We start from the raw sequence: 19,686 nt of genomic DNA, 5'->3' as shown, positions 1-19,686 counted from the left end.
CAGAATTTTATCTTTTATCTGGGGACTACGAAAGCCAACAGAGAGAGGTCTTGGCTTAGGTCCAGGTTCTCCAACCCTGTAGATGAATTTAATATCAGCTTGACTGTCAACATCAACATGTAAACAGCTGAATATATCGACAACAGTTTCTGTATCAGCATTCTTTTTGTCCTTGTTTGTAAAACTGGAATCAGGTTCAGGCAGGGAGAAAATTATTAGATTGGCTTTTTTGGATTCTCTGAGATCAATTTCATCCATGAAATCCTCTTTTGAACTTGCTGCAGGTTCACTTTCCTTCAACTCCTTAACATCTTTTTCAAGATTCTGTATTTTTGTGGTGTTAGAGTCTATATCCTCCCTGTGCTTATCTCTCGTATTTTCAAGATCAGTTACGCTTTGCTTCAATGTATTGATTTCTCTGGTGTTATTGACAATCATTTTTTGAAGCTTGGAGAGACCTAGTGAACAGCCATCACAGGACCAACAATGAGAACCTTTTTTTCTGAACATTTTGTCAATTAGTTTATATTCATCATCATCAAGTCCACAATCTTTGTGTATCCATCTGTCGCAGATACAACAACAAACAGAGTGTTGGTTTTCTGTTACTTTTTGATGACATTGTAGGCAGAGGAATTCTTCTTTTTTTCCCTTCGCCATTATACAACAAATAAATATAAAAGTACTTTTCTTCTCCCCTTAGACGAGGCTTCAAAGAAACCTTAAAGGGTGGCCCTGCGAAGGATCACCGTGAGAATAAAGTACAAATAAATCACAAGAGTTTTCTATCACAATAAGTTAAAACATACAAAACTAAAAGTGCACTTCTTTTTTTTGTTTACTTTTTTTGAAAAACTTTTTTTTTGTTAGGCTTTTTTTTTGTTTTTTTTTCTTTTGTTTTGTTAGGTACCTTTATTTTGTTTTCTTTTTTTTGTTTTCTCTTTTTTGTTTTGTATCTTTTTTTTTCGTTTTCTTTTTTTTGTTTTGCTCTTGTTTATTTTTAGTAGGGTACAATCTTTTTTTTTATTATTATTAGGTGCACTGTACTAAACAATTAAATATTTATAACAAATCAACTAAAAAGTTAAAAAATGAATTAATTTCATAATATTTGACAGATAATAAAAAAAGTTAGGGTGTTAGAATGTTAGTAGTACTTACTTTCACTACATACGCTCCAGTAAATACTTAAATTATTTTGGTTAGTAGGGTTAGCAGGTTAGATTTAGATCAACAATTATGGTTATCATTTGGTACATAAAGTAAAAATTAAAACTGATTAAAAAATTTAAAATTTTGAATTTGGGCTATCAAAGCTTCCCAAGACGCTCCTGGGCTATCAAAGCTTCCCAGACGCTATCCCAGTTTTGCCGCAAATAACTATTTTAGTCAGATAATTATTTATTGCAACTCTGAGTGATATTCACTATCAAAATTTAAAAATTTAATGTTCTAGGTTTCTTTCGCCAGGCTGTATAGCCTCCTGGCTAAACGCATCACAACAAGAAATTATTGTGTATCACTCAGCAAGCTCTGTACCTCTCATTTTTTGCCTAGCCCGTACATTTTATTCACAATTTAAAAAGCACTTTTATTATCTGGAACTGGGCTTACGGCTTCTGAAACATGAGAGGCTTGATCCACCTCTCTTAGTGAAGTGAATCAAGCAAATTTAGCTTGGTCAGTTTATTATTATAAAACTTTGGATACCATCACAATTTAAAGACAAATGTCCCCTCCCTCCCTGTAAATCATTGAACATGAAATTTCAAAAGTTCATTCAAGAAATTTGTGTTTACACTTTTTATCTGCAAATATTCAATTTTAGTCCAGGGTTGGCAATCCACCCAATTTTTGGGCTAGATTCGGATTCTTACAAAAATCCTCCCCCCTAAAACTGGATTTATCCGCGGAGTCTTGTTTTTTTTTGCGGATCTCGGATATTCGGATTTTTGATTGCGGATTATAGCAATATTTTTAAAGGTCTTAGTATAAATTCTAGACATTCGGCGGCCATTTGTTAAACCTTACTTTACCTAACCTAACCTAAAATAATCATGAAAAGCTAATGTAAAAAAATACAACAAAACTTAGGATGATACCCACCATTTTAATTGAGTTAAGAAACAATAAAAATACTTTTTTGTTTGTTTTTGTCTGCCACCATTTTAATTAAAAATCAAGTGCTACAAAAGAAAAAAAAATGACAATCCGAATCCGCAATTTAAATTGCGTATTGCAGATTCGGATTCTGGGTTTAAAAATTTGGCTGATTTCGGATTCGGATTGCCAAACCTAGTTTTTACATTTTAACAGACAAACCTATTTGGGACACTGGTACCCAAAGATTTGTAAACATATTCTCCTCAAAAACTTTGTGGTCTTTTATTAAATCTTGATTTGTTGTTTCAATTTACTAGTGTTACAAATTTTCCAAAAATGATTTGATCTCCATGAGTGGTAATTTTTATATATCACAATTGGGGACTACATAAATCTATCGCACATTGTCTAGTTCCTTGATCACGAATAACCCCTCATTTATTTCTAGTTTTTCGTTTGTATTTTCATTACTTTAGGTCAGGTTAGGTTAGGTTATATTGGATAATGTTTAGCCCCGCAGGGTTTGGGCACTTCAGGTATAAGTCCAGCAGTTGATATTTCAAAATATTTAGGGGTGGGGGGTATCAGTGATCAACAGGCACTTTGTGTGAAAGCGTAACTATAAAAATCAGCCATGTGACGTCATAAAAATGAGGGAGATGGAGGAGAAGTGGGAAAGAAACCCCTAACGTCAATTTTATGACGTTGCAAGGCTTTTTTTTGAAATACTTTGTAAAGTTACGTAAAAGCACCTATTTCTGTTTAGGGAGGTCCTGAACCTTATTAAAACTCAAAAATGCATGACCAGTACGTATATTCCCTGAAAAACATTCGGTCCAAAGAAACTTTAGACAGACAGACAGAATTTGTTGTATAATAGATTTGATGCATAATCGTTACTTATTCAGAGATATTAAGGGATAAGACAACGGACAATAAACTGATGAACATCCCCAATTATGATAAACACAACCTCTTCTCTATATTTTAATGATTGTTATAAAAGTTTTAGAACCAACCAATTGTAACCCAATGAAAGTACCCAAAGTTTTTGAGCCAATATTGTTATAAAACTTTGGGTACCAGTGTAATTTCCAGTCCAATGTCCCCTCCCTCCCTGGTATTTATTGAATTCTTCAGATTCCTGTAACTAGATTCTTTTGCATAGTGTGTCCAGAAATAAACAAAAAATACTTTTATAGCAATAACAGACAGAAAGACATCCTACAACTTTTATGGGGCACTTGAGGGAAAGGAGGAGACGACCAATCAATTTCAGGGAGGGAGGTGACAATGGGATACTAGTTTTCCAAAGTTTTATAATAACGTTTTCTTATTCTTTATTCGCTAATTGTAATATACAGAAGTGGTATTTTGGTGAATAATCATTGGAGATGTACAATACATCCCTAATTTAATTTTTTAAAATAAAAAAAATTGGGTAAATTTTTCTTGTGAGGGTGTATGTACCCTAGCCCTTACAAAATTTTCCCTAAACCTATAAAAAGCTTCATTGTAAAGAAGAACCATGACGGTAAAACGTTTTACGTGATCTTTCGGTACAAAGATACAGACACACATCTACTTGATATTATATGTACTAAATTCGCAAAAACATAGTTGCCATGCTGATTATTTTTTAAAAATCCGAATATGGTACCATTTATTTCCATAAAAAATGTCTAAACATGATTTAAACAAAACATTTACTGAATTCATTACAAGATTTCATAGTTTACTTTTCTTTTACAGATTGTAGATACTGCATTAACAATGAACAAAGTTATCTTTTTTAAAATTTTTATTTATGTTTTCTATAAAAATAGCTGATTTGTGGGAACATATTTGCATTGGTTTAAAAATATAAAAGGATGCAATACCCAATACCTTAAAGCAAGCTTTGCAGGAGAAAGGGTATATGTAATTTGATTTGCTTTTTGATGGATATTTTCATGCAAAGTGTCCAATAAGCACTGATTACCTTCTACTCTTATTTTTATAAAAATTGAAAATATTGGACGAAGAGGTGTTTATTTCCCAAAGCCTAACCTCTGCGGGGTCCCTTAACATGCGTGCCTATCCAGTACCCAATATAACCTAACCTAAATCTCGTAAATGGTAAATGCAACCCCTTAGGAGAAAGACCAATTCGAATGCCCCTTAAATATTTTAAATATGTATATTTTCTCGCTGTTTGGATTTTTTTTACATGCCTAACAGGGTAGGGGGCGTTAGAAGAAAAATTATACCCTCACTCAAAGTTTTCTTAGAACTTTGAGTCCTTGGTTTACATTTTTAACCAATGATTTTAATTTATAGAAGGTTACTTATCGGCCATTGTCTCATCCCTTGAAATTGCTAAAAGATATATTTTAGAAAGCTTTGCTGTCTTTTTTTTATCAAAATAAGTAAGCTACTTATCCTTGCGCTAGATATCTTACAATAACATATTCCTTTATCCCTGGTTAATACCTGGAAGCGGAATTGTTGTTGAAGAGATTATGGAATATACAAAATATCATGGATCTAAAGGGATAAGACAATGACCGATAAATTGATGTACATCCCCAATGATGATACATAAAAATACCCCTTCTGTAGAGTATAATGAGTGGATGAAACGTTTGTATACCCAACTAAATGAACCTACTAATCAAACATCAATAAAAGTCCCCAAAGTTGTTGAGCCAACGAATAAGAAAATGTTATGATACAACTTTGGGGACTAATGTAATAAACAACCCAATATCCCCTCTCCCTCCCTGGGTATAATTGTTGAAGAAAATGGAAAATATACAAAATATACAGAAGTGAGTGACTTCGCCAAAGTCCGGGATCTTTAGGGATAAGACAATGGATGTTAAATTGATCTACATCTCAAACGATGATACTTCTTCTGTATAAAATTGTTGGTTGAAAAGTTTGGACACTACTTGTTTGTAACCAACCAATCAAATTCAATAAAAGTACTGAAAGTTTATGAGGCAATTAAATAATATGATCACGTAAGTATAAAACTATGGGTACCAGTGTAATTTATAATGCAATGCCCCACTACTGAAAGAGCAACCTATCAACATTCTTTAGATTTTAAAGGCCTCTATTGGCACTTGAGGAGGTGGGAGGTGAATCCCATAACCTATTTTTTTAAATTTAGATTTTAAAAGAAAAGTAAAAAAATCTTTGGAGGGGGGGTAACCTCCCCTCCCCCACCCAATATTTTATTTTAGTTTAATTATTTTTTTAGGAGGGGATAATTTTTCTATGAGCGATATCTCTTGAAGGGTAGTGGTACATTCCCCCAAAATAGTTATAAACCTTCCCAGGACAGGACCTATGCAAAGCTACTCTGTTAAGGAGAACAAGGATATAACAGATATTTTGTTTTTCAATATAAATATTTATGTTTGTTTTTAAAACCTTTTTGTTCATAAAATTCATATAACCTAATTCTATTTTTTATATGACTACAAAAATATAGATTTTGAATATAATAACTTACACAAAAAACAAGGATGACAACATCCAAATGTAGCGAAGCTAAAAAATTCTAGATTTTTTATTTTTATTGTGAAAATCTAGGAATCGATCTAGCACCCCAACCAATAAGCAAATCTTAATGTAACTTTGTTGGAATATGTAAAATGTGAATTTATACAATCATTGAAAATTTCAGCCGTCTATCTTTAAATAGGAGTCTATAAAATCATGAAAACTTAAAAATCTAGGAATCGAACTAGCATCCCAACCAATAAGCATATCTCAATGAAATTTCATAGAAGTTTACATAATTTAAATGTGAATAATCCCTTACAATTTCAGCCATCTATCTTTAATAGGAGTCGAGAAAATCAAGAAAACTAAAAAATCTAGGAATCGATCTAGCACCCCAATTAATTGACAAATCTTAATGAAACTAAGTGAAAATATGACGAATATAATTTTATTAAATCCCTAAAATTTCACCCGTCCATCTTGAACAGGAGCCGAGGAAATCACGTTTCCCCTAAAACGTACGTACGGACGGACATACGGACATTTCAAATTATAGAGTAGCCTCGCTACTAAAAAAATATCGCTTGCACTTACAAATACCTCATGTACTGGTAATAATAAATAAACACATATAAATACATATAATAAGTTACAGACAGAGAGACTGACGTACAGACAGACATTGTTGTGGATCCTATTCTATGTATTCAAAAACTTCTTTAAAATAGTTCTATGATATCTATAATACAAAGTAGCTTGATGTAAGTCCGTCTGTCCGTCCCTTATATCTCAGTAACCACTGAACCGATCGGATTCTACTCTTTAGGGTATATACCTATTGGCCCTGTGGTGATTTAAGCTATTTTCTTAGGGGTAGGACACCCCCAACCCCCCAAAAAACAAAAAAAAATCTAAAAAACTAAGAGCAGCACTAGTAGTACTTAACTTTAAAAAAATCGAATTACCTCCTGGGACAAAGCCCCTAGAGGCTTGGGGCGAAGCCGCTAGTCGCATATAATATACAAAACTATCGATATAAATATAATCATACAAAAAAGAAAAGTAGAGAAAAAAAGTCTTACCACCAAGACCAACGCTCAAACAGTTTTTGTTGAAAATTATTCAGTACAACTTGGCCTAAAAATATAAATTTTAACATTTTTTTTTTCATTTAAAAGTATCAGGATGTCTCTATGTCTTTCTGTCTGTTTGTACTAAAGGATCTCTCTAACCGCTAGACGGATATTGTTCTCTTTTTGTAGCTTCTCATGGGTCCTTGGAAGGTTTATTACTATTTTGGGGATGGTACAACAACTCTTTAAAAAAAAAGCCCCTAGAAAAAATGTCTCCCCCCAACCAAAATAAACTTTTTTCTTTTTAAAACAAAATTAAATAGGCAGGGGGGGGGGTTAACTTCCTCCTATCTTACTACACGTCCCCAAAGAGGCCTCTAGGGACAAAGCTGCTAGAATCATATAAATTGCTTACCTATAGTTATTCCAGCTATTGTTCCACCTATGTGAGCTAGGAAAGATATTTGTAACCCGTCGGCATATCTGCCATATATTGCTATTCCAACCTAGAATAATTCTAGTTTAGAATTGTTCCGTTAGATGTCGCAAATGTATAGTTTAGTTCTATATAAGTGTGCTTTAATATGACTTTATTTTAAGTAATTTTCATTGAAAAGTTGCAGGGATTTATTGACAGAAAAAAGACACTTGTAGAGCACTTATTAAAATTTGATATGTTGTTTCAGATTAACAGTATTTAAACTTTCAATCTACCAAATAGGTAATTTTGTTTTATTATTATTGGGGATGTATAGTTCAAATTCAAAATTATCCCACTAGGAGACTCTATACTATACCTCTGATAAATCCACTAGTAGTAATTTTTCAAGAATTATCTTTAGCACAATATAATTATAAATTGATATGTGATATAGATAAGCTGAAAACTCTATACTATTACCTCTATAGAAGCTACTAGAAGTAGGATGACAAATCTAGCACCAGCATTGTCTATTGTATTGTAGTTCATCAGTATATGAGATAGATACGCTGATAACTCTATACTATTACCTCTATAGAAGCTACTAGAAGCAGGATGACCAATCTAGCACCAGCATTGTCTATTGTATTGTAGTTCATCAGTATGTGAGATAGATATGCTGATATCAGAGAATAAACTCCACCTTAACAAGGATAAGCATTTACATAACAAACATTTAGACTGGAAATGTTAATGTAGATTGTAGAAAATTTAATTTCCTCGGTTGCTATTTAAAATAAATTGCTGATATTTTGTGTTAAGATACTCCTTTTCAAAGATCACCCATTGAAAAAGTTATATTGTTCATTTGCAAAAGACAATATTTTTGTATACACTCTTTTATGACTACTAATATTTGCTCTATAATTCACTTTGTCTGTTGTCTTTCCAAGATTTTTTGTGCTTCCCTACTTATGGATGTTGTCAACCTTGTTAAAGATAAATACAAATAAATAATATACAAGCACAAATTTGCAGTAAGGGAGGTGCCATTTGACTGTAAATTACACTGGTCCCCATCACTTTATCTCAACAACTTTGGGGACCAATAGTTTTAATATATAGAATGAGTACTTTTGTTTATCATCATTGAGGAAGTATACCAATTTATCTTCCATTAGCTTATCCCTTAAGATCCATGGATTTACCTGAGGCTCCAACAAGACACACATATGGATCTAGAACTCCTGACACAAGAGAACCTACAACAAATTATAAAGTATTTACCTGAAGCTCCAACAAGACACACATAAGGATCTAGTACTCCTGACACAAGAGAACCTACAACAAATTATAAAGTATTTACCTGAAGCTCCAACAAGACACACATATGGATCTAGAACTCCTGATACAAGAGAACCTACAACAAATTATAAAGTATTTACCTGAGGCTCCAACAAGACACACATATGGATCTAGAACTCCTGATACAAGAGAACCTACAACAAATTATAAAGTATTTACCTGAAGCTCCAACAAGACACACATATGGATCTAGAACTCCTGACACAAGAGAACCTACAACAAATTATAAAGTATTTACCTGAAGCTCCAACAAGACACACATATGGATCTAGAACTCCTGATACAAGAGAACCTACAACAAATTATAAAGTATTTACCTGAGGCTCCAACAAGACACACATATGGATCTAGAACTCCTGATACAAGAGAACCTACAACAAATTATAAAGTATTTACCTGAGGCTCCAACAAGACACACATAGGGATCTAGAACTCCTGATACAAGAGAACCAACAACAAATTATAAAGTATTTACCTGAAGCTCCAACAAGACACACATATGGATCTAGAACTCCTGATACAAGAGAACCTACAACAAATTATAAAATGTTTAATTTATGTTCATTAAGGAACCAAGAATACAAGAATGTAAGTAGAGATTTGTCGATTTCTCACCTGCTGTTCAAGATAAATGTTTTTTATTTACAAATGAAATCCTGTATATAAATTACATTGCCAGTAGGTGCGTCAAACATGAGATACTAGAAACAGAAAGTACCTCATTCTCACAAAATCTCCTTTTTTCTCACAAAAGTCTTCATAATTCTCACAAATTCTTTTTTATTCTCACAAAGACTACATTATTTGCATAAAATCTTTCTAAAGCTCCCATTTACCTGCTAGTACACCTGACATGTAGATTGTGGCTAGCCTAATACTCCCATGAACCATTTCCAGGGGAAGGCCAAGTACACATTGTATCACTAGATTGAAAGTCAGGTGCCACCTAAAACATACAGTAGATAGATATGAATGCAGATAATTAATCAAAGAAATAAATTATGGAATAAGAAATCCAGGTAGAAGATTCCTCCTGGCTTGCCTACAATATTTCATTGCTTCTTTTTCTAGGTATCTTATTTTGATATGAAATAAGAAACGATGCAAGTATTAAATTGCTTCGCATCTAAAATATAAAATTTGTAATTTATTGGAAAGACTAAATGAAATAAAATAAGATACATCAGAGATCATCAGCCACAACCCTATTAATCCAAATTATACTATTTTATTTAGCAGTTAAAAGAGCTGCTTATGACCTGTTTTAAACAGCAGCCACAGTCACAAAAATAATGGTAGTTTTTTCCTATAAATAACCCATTTAGGGATACCCATAAACCAATGTAACCTAACTTAACCTGGCAAACAGACAAAAAAAAACTACATATCCCCCATTTTTTCAATTTATTTCAAGCCACAACACTAGTTGCACTTTATTTTAACAACCTGAAGCCGAGCCAAATCTAAGAAGACCGGCTGGCGAGCCTTGGATTACTTAATGTTGCAGTATTTTCATACATAACAATTTTTCATAAGCTTGGAGAAAAATGTTTTCTGCACTGAAAGATCTGGGAGGGAGGGGACATTGGACTATGAATATCATTGGTACCCAAAATTTTATTGTAATTTTATCTTATCCATTGGCTAAAAAACTTTGGCTTATTGCAATAAACTTTGGCCACACTAGTAGTGTTCAAACTTTTCACCCAATAATTTACAGAAGTAGTAATTTTGTTTATAATCATTGGGAATGTTAATCAATTTATTATCCATAGTCTTATATATCCCTTAAGATCCCTGACTTAAAGTGTACAAAATACATGGATGTTAACAAGTCTACTCTCCAATTTCTATTTAAAGTTTTAAAAGAAAGATTTAAAAAATATGTTGAGTGATATTTTTAAAAGCGAAGCTTTTCTATAATTATGGTCGGTCCATACGTCCGTCCGTAACGGATAGCTTATTTTCGTTAATTTAGGCATTTTAGAATTGTCCTATCGATTTTAAATTTTGCATAGTGATTCCTTTAGTAGTTAGGTACGATTTAGAAAGCATAGCAACTCTATAATCATTACCAAAATGTCCGTACGTCCATTTTAAACAACAAATTTTATGTGATCTAATCATCCGATTGATCTGATTTTTGGTATATTGATTCCTTGGACAACAAAGTATAATTTAATAATCGTAGCTACTTCATAATCATTTCCTAAAAATGTAAGTATTTTCTTAAACATTATCCTGAATCAAGCAGTTTTTCAACAAATTTACTTACAATTTTGCTTTGACTCTTATACATTTATATTATGATTATTCAGTTCTGACACTATACAAGTGTTAATGTCCGTTTGTCCTACCGTTTCAGTGCTTTGCTTCTATGGATGTTGTCATCCTTGTTTATGCATAAACCTTCCCTAGTCTCTAAAGGAGAACCATATCTGTCCCGCGGTTAGAGGAATCTTAAGCTAAAGAAAGACATCCTGTTCCTTTTATATTAACTAATAGAAATTTTAGTAAAGTAAAAAAAATCTTCTAGACTGTGTTTTTATTTATACTTTACCGCAGAGATAAATATAATTATATTTTGTATCCTCAACTCTGTGTGTACATCACAAGAAAAATCATCATCATAACTGCATATTTTTAACACAGCAAAAACTGTTTTTTCCCTTTGATTCACACTTTATTATCTATCACTGCTCTAATTTACTTCTTTTGTATCTTTCTAGTAATAAAACTACTCTTAATTCACTTTAGTCCATTTAGACTTAGTTGATGCTAATATATTGTTCTGTCCTTATAAATATTGCCTTTTTTTCTTCCAAATGGACAAACTTACAACTAAAATTTGCATCATTAGTGAAAATAAATGTTTTGTTTTCCTTAGAAATTGCAAAATTTATTTAAAATGTGAAACAGATTTGCATATTTGTTTGTATCGTGTATAGACGGTGTTCAATCACAACCACATTTTTGTCAAATTCATAAAGCAACATGATGTATTTATATTTTTGACAGGAAGGACAAGGGATTGTTCTTCAGACCAACAATTCTAGTAAAATGTGAACAAAACATCACAAAACCTTTAAGCGTATTTAATATTTTGGATAATTCAAATTAATTATTTTTAGTAAATATTTAATATGAAACATATTTGCATGTTTCTTTGTATTGTGTATAGACGTTATGCAATCACAACCACATTTTTGTCAAATCCATAAAATAAGTAATATGATGTATTAATATTTTTGGCGGGAAATAAGACAAGGGATTGCTCTTCAGACAAACAATTCCAGTAAAATGTCAATGAAACATCACGAAACCTCTTGGTGTATTTAATGTGAAACATATTTGCATGTTTATTTGTAGTGTGTATAGACGTTATGCAATCACAATCACATTTTGTCATATCCACAAAATAATAAACATGATGTATTAATCTTATTGCTGGAAATAAGACAAGGGATTGTTCTTCAGACAAACAATTCTTTAGTAAAATGTGAACAAAACATCACCAAACCTCTTGGCGTATTCAATGTGAAACATATTTGCATGTTTTTGTGTATTGTGTATAGACGTCGTGCAATCACAACCACAATTTGTCATATCCACAAAATAAATAACATGATGATTTAATATTATTTGCAGGAAGGGAAGGTACAGCTGTGAGGACCAAGGACAAGGGATTGTTCTTCAGACCAACAATTCTTGTAAAATGTAAACAAAACATCACGAAACCTCTTGGCGTATTCAATGTGAAACATATTTGCATATTTCTTTGTATTGTGTATAGACGTTATGCAATCACAACCACATTTTTGTCAAATCCATAAAATAAGTAATATGATGTATTAATATTTTTGGCAGAAAATAAGACAAGGGATTGCTCTTCAGACAAACAATTCTAGTAAAATGTAAACAAAACATCACAAAACCTCTTGGCATATTCAATGTGAAACATATTTGCATAATTGTTTGTATTGTGTGTATAGATGTTGTGTAATCACAATCACATTTTGTCTTATCCACAAAATAAGTAAGATGGTGTATTAATATTTTTGGCGGGAAAGAATATCACAGCTGTGAAGACCAGGGACAAATGGATTGTTCTTCAGACCAACAATTCTAGTAAAATGTAAACAAAACATCACGAAACCTCTTGGCGTATTCAATGTGAAACATATTTGCATGTAACTTTGCATTGTGTATAGACGTTGTGTAATCACAATCACAAAATAAGAAATATAATGTAATAATCATTTTGCGCTGAATAAGACAGGGGATTGCTCTTCTTACCAACAATTCTAGTAAAATGTAAACAAAACATCACGAAACCTATGGCGTATTTATTTTTTGGATAGTTCAAATATCAGTATTTGCAGCTTCTAGTAAATAGATAATGTGAAAGAAACAGATTTACATATTTCTTTGTATTGTATGTAGACTCTATGAGATCACAACTACATTTTGTCAAAAAGAAAAGTAACAGATCGAATGTCTGTTGCAAGGTATCTTGCAAACCGCATAACTGATATGGTTCTCCTTTACAAAGAGTCTTTTTGTTGGTCAATTATATTTTTTGAGTTTTAAATTAATAATGTTTCCAAAACATGTTTTGATAAACTTCCCAAAGTCAATAAAGAAAATAATATATATTAGAATATATTTAATTTATGTGAGAGTAAGTGGGTTAAATTAAATATTATTTTCAATTTAGTAAAAAAAAATATTTGGGGGGGATGATAATACATCTGTGCAGACAAATATTTTAGTAATACAATAGATTCTATAGAACAAAAGAAGAGATTTATTCTTGAATAAAAAGGAAGATGGTGTCTGTATGTGTGTGCTTGTCAATAGTGCACTAGCAAAATGGGGATATTTTATTGACGTTAGAAAATACCCTATACCCCATCTCTTTTCTAGGGTTTTTTTCCACCTCCCCTTTCTCTTTCCCACTACTATGACGTCAATAGAATAGGTAGACCAAAAGGGGGGGGGGGGGCATCTATCCCCATTTTCCTAATGCACTAAACACAGGTACATGCCTTTAAATTTATTTTAAAATATTGAAAGAAAAAATATTTTTATTTTTAAACAATTAACCTTTTTTTTTACAAAAAAATCAATTGTACAGCTCTATTGTGTAGCTATATGTGGCAAAACTATGAATTTATTTACCCAGAAAGAAAAAAGGAAAAATACCTAAAAATGATAAAACCAAAACTATAAAGAAACAAGGATGACAACATCCATAAATAAATCATGGATAATAATACGAACAATGAGATTTAAAGAGCATTTGTTAAAATCAAGAATATATTTCTTACAGAGAAAAAAAGCACAAAACCTTCCTAACCTATCTTATTTTTTTTATATTTATATGATGAAGCATAACTGACAAACAGATGGACAAAGTGAAGTACATACTGGATGCCTATTAATAATGGGAATCGTCACAAAAAATGCATCTTTCTATCTTGGATATCAGCTAAGAAAAACTAAAAAGAAACAAGGATGACAATATCCATAAGAAGTGCAACACAAATAAATCATAATAAGGAAAATGAGATTTAAAATGTTAAAATCAAGAATAGATTTATTAGAGAGAAAAAAGACACAAAACCTTCCACAACTATCATATTTTTTTTATATTTATATCATGTAGCATGACTGACATACCAATGGACAAAGTTAAGTACATACTGAATGCCTGTTTATACTGGGAATCATCACAAAAAATGCATCCTTCTATCTTATATAGCAGCTAAGAAAAACACATTTCTGCCATACATTTACAGACAGACTGACGGACAGACTAAGTATGTAGTAGCTTCACTATCAAAAATATCTAAAAATGTCAAAACAAAAACTAAAAAGAAAAAAAGAAAGTTGTAAAAAGTTTGAAAATACATAACATAATTATGTTGTTTCACATAACAGTCAGACAGACATTCATACACATATCTATAATACAAAGTAGCTTGATGTCTGTCCGTCTCTCCGTCCGTCTGTCTGTCTGTCCGTCTGAAGCTTAAAATCTCGGTAACTACTGAACCGATTGGATTCTACTTTTCAGGGAATATATCTACTGGTCCTGTGGTGGTTTTAAGCTATTTTATTGGGGTGTGGGACACCCAAAACCCTCCCAAATGAAAAATATTTCCCCCATTTTTTTTCAAATTATCTCTTTGGGCAAAGCCCCTAGAAGTTAGAGGCGATATAAAGTTGTAACGTTTTGTCTGAAGCTTAATATTTCAATAACTACTGAGCAGATTGGGTTCTTCATTTTAGGAAATCTTCACAAAGGACTCTAGGCTATAATATTCGAAAGCAGATCCTTTAGATGGTATATGTGCAGCATATATTACTTTTAAAAATGATAGGATGTGTTCTGTCTAACTGTTTATTTGTAGCTTAAGATCTCACTAACCGCAGTACCGATGGTTCTCCTTTGCAGTAAAGCTTTAAAAGTTCCACGGAAGGTTTGAAACTATTTTGCCTAAACCCTCCTAAGAGAAATCGACCATGTAAACAAAGTATTTTTATAACATTTTATGTTCATAGAGTAAAATATGCAGGGAGAGAGGGAACATTGGACTGTAAATTACTGTAATTACACCCAAACATCTTATGGTCAAAAACTTTGAGTACTTTTTTAAAATTTTGATTTGTTGGTTCCAAACTAACAGTGTCCAAACTTTTCAGCCAATACTTTTTACCTACAGAAGTAATTTTGTTTATCAACATTGGAATATACAGCCAATGTCTTATCCCTTAATATCCCTGAAGATATAAGTGTCTGGTATATCCTCAAGTATACTCTGGCCAAATTAAAAGCAAACAAAGTATTAACCAACTTTCCGGTATGGCTTTGTAACCGATTAATATCCGCTGGATTAGAACCGGTTCTCAGCCATACTAAAAACGCATGTATAGCATCGTATTACAGAAATTTTCTAAGAAACTTAAAGCATAAATCCTAAATTTTATACCTGTTTTGTAAGCAAAGGCTGAAGGCCTTAAAAACTGGTTTTAAACGTATTACATTTCTTTTCAATTTCCGCGGAAAGCTGTCTATAAAACGGTGCGATAACCAACTTTGTGAAAGAGTACACAACACATACATTGTTTAAATTAACACAATATATGCTTATTAGGCTGTCCCACAACTTTCAGATATATACTTTTTCACAAGATTATTTTTTTTGAAAACTGACGCCTTTTTGTTTTTTAAACTGAAAAAAGACTACACTGTCTTTTTGTGTAAAGACATACCTAGCTTGCTTAGAATTGGTTAAATGATGATTAAATTGTAAGAACCAATGTTTTAGCCCTAAAGCAACTATGTTTGAGTTTTTCAGTAACATACTTGGACTAAATCACTGAATTATTATATGTAAAAAATCTTCCAAAATCATATAAAAAATCTTCAAATGATAATTTAAAAAAAAAACATATCTTGTTTCTCCAAGCAGCACCTGAGGTGTATTCTTTAAAAAAATTAGGATCGCTAAAGCGGTGAGGGTCGCCAAATCACCAAATTGTTTTTTGTAAAAAATCCTCCAAAATACTAAAAAAAATTTGGGACACCCTAATGTTTTTGAAATATGTAATACATACATAACTTTTTCAAATTTTGGCCTATTTCTAAGTTTTGTCGGTTACAAACTTGAATAAACTTTCAAATTAAATACATAATCTTAAAATAATCAAATATTCATTTGTTAGATGTAATCATAGCTAATTTATATTTTAATATATATACTACATAGAAATTTTTAGAATCTTATTAAAGATTGAAAAAAAATTTCTTCATGATAGCAAAAGTTTAAAATCAACAAGAAAATTATAACATGTCTAAATTGACAAAAATAGCTAACAATTACAGACAGACGAACGAACAACTCCTGTTTGCTTTAATATGATCAAATTACCATTTTTCGCATTTTTTCCCAAGAAAGAACAGATAAGAGTTACTATTTTAACATTTTAGGAAAAATCTTTTGTCACCTATCCAAATCAAATAATTTTGCAAAATAAATTGTCAAAATATTTTGAGAAAAAAAGTCTGAACGATTTTCCATTTTTGCCAAATGTTGGCGTCATCATTTAAATTGATGGGTTCAAATATTGGAATCTTTATTCATTTTTCAAGAATATTATATTTTAACAAAGCAGCATCTTTTTTTATTACGACCCATTCGAACCAGCAATTTTAGACGAAAAAAGCCTTACTACTTTAACTTATAAAATAAACATTCAGCTGAAATTTGAATTTCTTTTCATTCAATCTTTAATTAAAATAAAATTATTTTTGTTATTAAATTGCAGAGTCTTTTTTTACTACTTACAAAAATCTAATGCATTTTTAGCTAAAAAGTATGGATTATGGAGAAAATCGTTTAGAATAGCTCAGTAAGTGAGGGAGAGGTTTTGAAGGTCATAAAAATGAGGGATTATTTATCCATTTCTTTTCTAGGGGTATACTTTACCACTTCTCCTCTCATCTTTCTCATTTTTATGACGTAACATTACTGATTTTTTAGAACCTTTTTAAAGTTACCAAATAGGGTCATTTTTTGTGTATTATGATAGTAAAGTTGTGTGTGTTAACGTTTAGTCAAATGTGCTTTTAAAGAACAATTTGACTTAATAAGCGCATTTGACTAAATCTTAACACACAACTTTACGCGAAAAAATACCCTCTTTATAAAATCATCAAAAGCCAGAACTAAACAAATAATTATAATCTACAAAATGGGTAATTATTATGGTACATTGGGTAAGTATGAATATCAATTTATTGTCTATTGTCTTTTTTCTTGGTTCAAATTGATAATTTGCCAATCACTTTCTTCCTGGAATAGACTAAGGATAAAGGAAATAAATAATCTCTAGTGATCTATCTATCTATTTATCTATATCCCTATCTATCTATCTATCTGTGTATATCCCTTTCTCCCTGGAATAGTCTAAAGATAAAGGAAATAAATCATCTCTAGTGATCTATCTATCTATCTATATCCCTATCTATCTATCAATCTATATCATTTTCTCCCTGGAATAGACTAAGGATAAAGGAAATAAATCATCTCTAGTGATCTATCTATCTATCTATATTCCTATCTATCTATCTGTGTATATCCCTTTCTCCCTGGAATAGACTAAGGATAAAGGAAATAAATCATCTCTAGTGATCTATCTATCTATTTATCTATATCCCTATCTATCTATCTCTATCCCTTTTTCCCTGGAATATACTTAGGATAAAGGAAATAAATCATCTCTAGTGATCTATCTATCTATCTATCTATATCCCTATCTATCTATCTATATCCCTTTTTCCCTGGAATATACTTAGGATAAAGGAAATAAATCATCTCTAGTGATCTATCTATCTATCTATCTATATCCCTATCTATCTATCTATATCCCTTTCTCCTTGGAATAGACTAAGAATAAAGGAAATAAATCATCTCTAGTGATCTATCTATCTATATCCCTATCTATCTATCTATATCCCTATCTATCTATCTATATCCCTTTCTCCCTGGAATAGTCTAAGGATAAAGGAAATAAATCTTCTCTAGTGATAGAATTCTAAGCCAGTAATTTTAAGGGATACACGGATAGGACAATGGATTATAAATTTACATACTTAACCAATGATAATAAACAAGTGAATCCCTTTCTGTAGATCATAATTTTATTCGTTGTAACGTTTAGATACTACTAGTTTTGAACTAACCATTCAAAATTCAGTAAAAGTACCCAAAGTTTTTGACTCAAGAATAAGATAACGTGGTTTTAAAACTTTAGGTACTAGTGTAATTTACAGCTCTATATCTCCTCCTGGAAGAATGGGTTAGGTCTGAATCTGAAAAAGTACTATTTTAAATTCCATTTAACTCTCCCTGTATCTCTGGGCATTATTACACTCTGCATAGACCTCGTTTGTCTCATATGTCAGGGATCTGAAGGGATAAGACAATGCCCAACAAATCAATAAGATTCCCCAATAATGATGTACAAAATTACCCCTTACGTAGTTTACAATTAGTAGCAGAAACTCAACTTAATGAACTAACCAATCAAAATTAAAAAGAGTATCCAAAGTTGTTGAGTCAACGAATAAGAAAAAGTATCAAAATGTTGGGAACTAGTGTTATAAATAGCCCAATGTCCCCACCTTCCCTGCTTATATGCGCAATACTTTATCTATCTATCTATCTATCTATCTATCTATCTACATACCAAGAGTTATGAATGATAAAATAGGAGAGATATCTCCATAATTCTAAGGAACGCCTGGGGCAGTAGGATATCTCACTATCTATCTATCTATCTATCTATCTCACTATCTATCTATCTATCTATCTATCTATCTATCTATCTATCTATCTATCTATCTATCTATCTATCTATCTATCTATCTATCTATCTATCTATCTATCTATCTATCTATCTATCTATCTATCTATCTATCTATCTATCTATCTATCTATCTATCTATCTATCTATCTATCTATCTATCTATCTATCTATCTATCTATCTATCTATCTATCTATCTATCTATCTATCTATCTATCTATCTATCTATCTATCTATCTATCTATCTATCTATCTATCTATCTATCTATCTATCTATCTATCTATCTATCTATCTATCTATCTATCTATCTATCTATCTATCTATCTATCTATCTATCTATCTATCTATCTATCTATCTATCTATCTATCTATCTATCTATCTATCTATCTATCTATCTATCTATCTATCTATCTATCTACTTACCAAGAGTTATGAATGATAAAATAGGAGAGATATCTCCATAATTCTAAGGAACGCCTGGGGCAGAAGGATATCTCACTATCTATCTATCTATCTATCTACTTACCAAGAGTTATGAATGATGAAATAGGAAAGATATCTCCATAATTCTAAGGAACGCCTGGGGCAGTAGGATATCACACTATCTAAAATTAAATTCAACACAAGATTAGTTTTCATCAAAATATACAGGGCCTGCAGGGTACCCAAAGTTTTATGAACATATCTTATTAATTTGATAATCATCATTTGGACTGTATATCAATTTATCGTTATTTTTTTTATCCCTTTATATATAGAGGTCTATAAGATCATTAAATAAAGTAATAATAAGGGAAATGAATCAGATAGGGAGGAAAATTTGGACTGTAAATTACACTGGTACCTAAAGTT

General features: G+C 31.4%; 1 protein-coding gene across 1 annotated transcript in view; it reads right to left on the bottom strand.

Annotated features, from left to right (window-relative positions):
• Positions 1–19,686, bottom strand: part of LOC145305860 (rhomboid-related protein 2-like) — a 90,113-nt gene that overhangs the window by 11,596 nt on the left and 58,831 nt on the right. The window contains exons 10-15 of the mRNA XM_080147686.1: positions 19,361–19,439; positions 9,294–9,403; positions 8,933–8,986; positions 7,683–7,795; positions 7,087–7,177; positions 6,681–6,735 (exon numbers count right to left, since the gene is read on the bottom strand). Coding sequence (XP_080003812.1) covers positions 6,681–6,735; positions 7,087–7,177; positions 7,683–7,795; positions 8,933–8,986; positions 9,294–9,403; positions 19,361–19,439 — 502 coding nt within the window. The remainder of the gene's footprint in view (positions 1–6,680; positions 6,736–7,086; positions 7,178–7,682; positions 7,796–8,932; positions 8,987–9,293; positions 9,404–19,360; positions 19,440–19,686) is intronic.

This window comes from Acartia tonsa, chromosome 14 (assembly GCF_053477335.1).
Source record: "Acartia tonsa isolate MP-2025a chromosome 14, ASM5347733v1, whole genome shotgun sequence".
Lineage (NCBI taxonomy): Eukaryota > Metazoa > Arthropoda > Copepoda > Calanoida > Acartiidae > Acartia > Acartia tonsa.
Note: the sequence above shows the minus strand (reverse complement) of the source record. Positions and strands in the feature narration are given on the sequence as shown.